The 5,830-nt window shown below is 45.4% G+C and overlaps 1 protein-coding gene across 1 annotated transcript; it reads right to left on the reverse strand.

The window, feature by feature from the left end:
• Nucleotides 1–309: 309 nt before the first annotated feature.
• Nucleotides 310–3,264, reverse strand: LOC142999115 (uncharacterized protein C1orf232). The gene is made up of 5 exons (XM_076148542.1): nt 2,891–3,264; nt 1,815–1,892; nt 1,534–1,640; nt 1,296–1,440; nt 310–1,259 (listed from the first exon to the last, which is right to left on the reverse strand). Exons 1-5 carry the CDS (start codon nt 2,969–2,971, stop codon nt 1,083–1,085), a joined length of 588 nt encoding a protein of 195 aa, XP_076004657.1. The 5' UTR covers nt 2,972–3,264; the 3' UTR covers nt 310–1,082.
• Nucleotides 3,265–5,830: the final 2,566 nt, after the last annotated feature.

Here is a 5,830-nt window from a genome sequence, read left to right on the forward strand (position 1 = left end):
TAACAAATGCTTTTGCGAAGAGATTTGGTCTCAAATCATCAACTTAAAGTAATGAAATTATTCTCTCTGCATGTATTATTAATCATGTTTCTGTTATTGTATCTCTATTCAGACTGTATGTAGTAAGTATGTATAAACTAGAACATACGGTAAATGAGTAAGCTGTTCAATCCATTTTAGGCTAAAATCAAAATTGCATCGATCACAGATAAAATACAAAACATTCGATCGTGTTAAGTTCTTATATTGACCGTCTCCTTTGTCAAAGCGTGCGTGTGCATTAGTCTTTATTATACAGAGAAACCAAAACAATACAACGAAACCTTCATCAAGACAAAACTCCAGAAAAGCAATAAAACTTTCATAAATGTTTCTCTGCGTCACAAAATTGGGAAAGTTGATAATTCACACTTTCAGTCTGAGACACAATCGCAAAAGGTCAAGTCAGTTACGTCATCACTTCAACGTACCAGGAGCGAGGTAATCCAGATACCAAACACACATTCATATTCACGCACACACACACACACACACACACACACACACTAATGTAACTGTTCATGATCTGAGGGAAGATAAAACTTTGCTTTGCCAGATCTCTTCACGCTGATCAGCACAGCAGGTTAAGTGAGATAATCCTCAACTAATCCAGCTATCGCTGTCCTTTATCTCTTAATCCAGTAGTTGTCAGGCTGCAGATTAGATCAGGTTTACCGACAGGTGTGAAACCCTCTTATTGTGGTTTTAAGAAGCACTCTGGGTTAGTAAATAAACAGATTAAACCTGATGAAAGGGATCAACGTTTGTAGCCTATGTGCCTCTTTCCATCCCATCGCGCCTTCTGTAGGCCAAAGTAAAGTACTACAATTCAAGTAACCCTCTGTCCTTACAGTACATGGATCTATAGAGAGCGTAGAAAGGATCAACAGCTCCATCTACAGGAGATAAAGTGTAAAGCTCGCCAACATTCTGTGGAAGATTTGTGGTATATGAAGCGATGGTTTGTTAGTAGCTCAGCATGCAACTTATTATTATTCATATTAGATGGTAGAGTTACAGGACACCCACCGCTCTCTTCTCCTCTAGTTGCTCTTGGTCATGCTCTTGGTCTTCAGGTCTGCCAACTTGCTGGTGACAAAGTTCCACTTGAAGGAGGTGTCGCTCTCCCCTCCCCCTCCCAGCGTGACGTATTTGGAGAAGCTGTGGTTGCCGCTCGGCCCCCCGCCTCCTTCGCTCTCTGCTCCCTCGTCGCTCTGCCCCTGCCCTATACCCGCCTCCATTGCGGCCTCGCTCGCCCCCTCCTCCTCCACCGTCTCGTTGGCGGCGGCGGCGGCTGCTGCTGCTTCCGCCTGCTTCTTGGCAAAGTTGTTTGCGAAGCTATCCCAGAATCCTGAGCGCCGGGAGGGTCGTGGAAACTCCTCAGGCTTTACTGCAAGTGGGCTGGGGGATTCAGAGAGATGAGTGGAATCGGATTAGCAACCTGATTGGTTTTGTGATCGATTAAGTCATCAACTGAGCAGAAAGCCCACTCACTGATCAGCCACAGGTGGGCTCTCGGTCTCCTCCAGAAGCTGGTGCTCATCCTCCTTGTTGAACAGAGCCGATAACCTGTTCCAGCTTTTAGTCCCGGCCCCTTGCATCTACACACACACACACACACACACACACACACACACACACACACACACACACACAGGCAGCCACAGACACACACAGGGGTCAAAGGTCAAAATAGGTATAGGTTTGGGGCTCTCTGAGGCTCATCCAACACACTTCTGTTTGATACTAGGTGTGATGATGAGTGTGTCACATACCTTCTTGGCCAGCTGGGACACCCCCGTTGGTCCCTCGTCCTCCTGCACCGGGCTCACATCGTTCTCCACCTCAGTGACCTGCAGCAGAAGAGGCGAAACCATGCGGATGTGCTTACTGCAGATAGTTTGATTTGATTATGTGATTTTGTGTGGATTCATCGCCACCTAGTGCATAACCTAGATACTGCATGAGCCAAAAAGCGTGTTGGATCCCAAATCTGTTTATTTTTCTGTATAATTTGATGCTCATGTGATGCAACAGCGGGAAGGAGCTGTTAGTGGTAAGTCCTGCCTGTGTCAGTGTGTGATATGACAGAAGCAAGGCGTGAGGAAAGGTTGTAGTAACACACTTGAGTTGTATCGAATTTCAAGGCGCAAGTATGCACTGAGCGACTCGGATAGCAGTGTTGACAACTTTGCACATTGGAAACTCTCTCTCTCTCTAGACACACAGTATTCCCTCGGTCCCCCGTCAAGTATTGCAAAGACCGCAGTTGGAAGCGGTTGCTGGTCTGAGTTGAGGCCCCGGGCCGTCTGTCTCATCCTCCTGTCACTCACTGGAATGCCAACTAATCCGTTTGCTCCGCTCGGGTGCGGGATCGAGTTTCTGGCCGCACAGATCTGGGTCAACGCGGCAACGTCCCCGTCGATGGTATCAAACCCCAGACTGAGCGCAGGTGTCACAAAGAGAACATTTGACAGAAGATCACAAAACATGACATGTAATATTATTTCCTTTACTGGTTCTGCATGGAAATACCACTACACACAGGTTAGATACTGGACACACAGATGTACACACACGGGTTCTACAGTATGTGCCCAGAAGAATGTTTGCAGCCTCAGCGCTCCACCGCACAGAGGAGGAACCACTGCACGGGGCCTAACTTCTGCCTTTAAGTTCCCTTTGTTTTGCTGGAAATGGAGCAAACTGCATCCACTCGCCTGATGAATAAGAAATGATCGACAAAGGCAACAACACAGATGACTTTGTACAGCCGACTGCATGAAGCCTCCAGCGATGCTTCATGTGTGTGAATTACTCAGCGGGTGGGAGAAGGTTGTGAGTAGCGTACCTCTTCAGCAGTATCTTCCTCATACTCGGGGTTCAGGGTCTTCAGCACTTTGCTCTTATACGTCTTCCACACGGGATTCATACTTGCACCAGCAGATAGTGGTTGCTCAGACCTGTGAGGACGTCTCTACGCTCTGTGCTCCACCCTCCACCAAGGCTCCACTTCCAGCTTCAGTTCTTCTCAGTTTGGTCCACCTTGATGATTTTCCATAGGTTATGTTCTGTGTAGAAGATCCGTGTCTGGGTGGGCGATCTGGTGGGTTTGGCGGGGCTCGTTCAGAAGCCGGGCCTGTGCTGTTTCATGCTGCGTCTCAGGCTCAGATTAGCTTCGTCTCCTCCAGCTAGCCTGGTGGACAGATGCGTTCGTCCCTGCAGGGTGTATGAGCAGGTAAAGCAAGGAAGCTGTGGTGTGTGCATGCGCCCACACAGACACACAGACGCACACACATTGAGCGTCACGGTCCAGAATCTCTACCTTGGTTACCTGGAGACAGGTGTGGATTTCCTCATGCATGTTTTAGAGGCTCTCTTTTCCAGAGCCAGAGGTCCATTGTCAGCCAGTGTTGGTAGACTGGTTCCTGTAACACACACACACACACACACACACACACACACACACACACACACACACACACACACACACACACACACACACACACACACACACACACACACACACACACACACACACACACACACACACACACACACACACACACACACACAGCTCTCCATTTAAATCTCCCAAAAACAAATAGTTTTTTTTCACTTTATTTAAATCCATCATAATTCAACTTCATGTTTGGCATAATTGAGAATAATTTGAAGATTTCAAAGGTTTATTCCAAACGTATTAGTTTTACATACATTCTCAAATCTGAACCACATATTTACCAACAGCTCTCTGGAGCCGCGCCCCCTTCAGTCATGCGCCAATCAGACGTCGGTAAACCACAAGGTGCACTGGGTTTTTTTCCTTTTTGTGACTGGTCGCCTGGCAACCTGAGAGGAGCAGCCAGTGCCGTGTTGATACAGACAGATGTATAAAGCTTTGATGACGGGTTTGGTTTCACTGGACACAAACAATTATACAAACAAACCAAACTATGTAATTAAATATACTATACTATACTATTTCTCACATTTAGTATTGATACATTCGGGAAATAAAAAACAGTATTGACTGGACGTGTTTGAATCGTCTATGTCCATAAAACCAGAAAGTTCTAAATCTGTTTCCAATAATAACAATAACAGAGATCGACCTCGTCTTCTGTTTATATTCACATTAATGTAAAGTTATCCACTGTGGCCTCGATGATACTCTTGATGATATACCTCAGACATGTAATCTGTCCTATGGCTCTCCTGTTTCAGGGTGTGATTAGCACACAGGGTTGGACAGTAATGAAGCTGTGGGGTCGGACAGATCCATAAGATCCAGCTGAATTATGAATGGACGTCTATGCACACAGACTGACGGCTGCTGGTCGGAGGAGCAGCCATTGTGCAGGTGACTGGTGTCAGACTGGGAGAGACACGCCAGAGGTTATACCGCACTAAATATACATCCAAAGCATTAGATCAATACAGAATATGAACTTTAAATTAATTTCAATGAGGACATGATGATTACCCAACTGAAACTAGTTTAAAGATGTTAAACTGACCTCTGAAAGTGTCAATGAGTTTTGGGGTCGTTCCTATCTGAGGCTGATGTGATGTGAGGTTCTATTCTCCTTAACTCAGGATTTAAAGTACATACTGTATGTGTGCTACATACACACACACAGGCTGTGATCTGTCTAAACAACATGCAACTTTTCAAGCATCATTTTAGACAATGCAACAATTCCTCACATGTCCCTTTGTCAGTATGTTATGTACATATTTACTCGTCTTTTAAAGTTTCCTTGCCCAACCAGCCTTCAGTCGTGTCGCAGCAACTGGAGCGGTGTTCCATTTCTGAACACGTTAAAGGCCACGTTGCATAATTCAGGAACTGTGGCAAGTACACAAGAGGAAGAAACAAACATTCCTCCTTCACTCTGGTGATTTTTAAAAAGTATTTCCCCTTCATGGTGATCAAGGTGAACACATCACATCAGGCCCATAGAGCGACAGCAACATGGGAGAAACCAGTTTGAATCTTTAAAATGAAGGTGTTTACTCTTCTCTTCTTCTTTTAACTGTCATTAACATTTCTGTTGTGTCTTTACTTATTGGCTATAGGACCTTGTTTGTATAGGAACTAGGAAAGGAAAGAATGGCATAGCAACGTAAATGAGACTGTGTTGTTGCTTCAAATCACCACCAGGTGACTCAACATTCCTTTACAAAGTTCAACATCTGTTTTGTTCATGGTGAAGAAGTCTCCTTGACTCAGTTCAAAGCAGAAGCTGAGGACAGAAGTACTTAGGGAACATTTTTATGATTTGAGTCATTAACGTTAAATATCATGATTTAAGAGCAAACTACGCTGTATGTGCACAAACACAGCTGTTCTTATGGACATTTTTAAGCCAAATAAGGACACTATGCTGTACTGCTTAGGTCATACAAGGTGTGGCCCTTGAGGGGGCGAGATTATGGAGTAGCAGCCACAAAACTGTCAGGATGGAGAGTGGCCTCCCTCCCCCTGATATCACCCTTACACACTGGGCACAGCTCGGACTCCTCTCAACTGACCTCCAGGTTTCCGATGATATCTGATCTCCACTGACATCAAATGAGACTTATCGTGCCTTTGCTCCTCTGCCAGTGCCTGAATCCATGTACAGGTCGTCTGTGCTGTAGGTGCCACATATGCACATAATGCATGTCTAATGTTTCCATTTTTGGCATTGTGTTATTTCACAGGTGGCCCCCTTTTTGAGCCACTAGAGGGCGACAAAACAATGTGCTCCATTCCCCTGCAATGAGAGATGGGACATTATGTACT

This window comes from Genypterus blacodes, unplaced genomic scaffold, assembly GCF_046128005.1.
Source record: "Genypterus blacodes isolate CSIRO-AG114 ecotype Tasmania unplaced genomic scaffold, CSIRO-AGI_Gbla_v1 ptg000040l_1, whole genome shotgun sequence".
Classification (NCBI taxonomy): domain Eukaryota; kingdom Metazoa; phylum Chordata; class Actinopteri; order Ophidiiformes; family Ophidiidae; genus Genypterus; species Genypterus blacodes.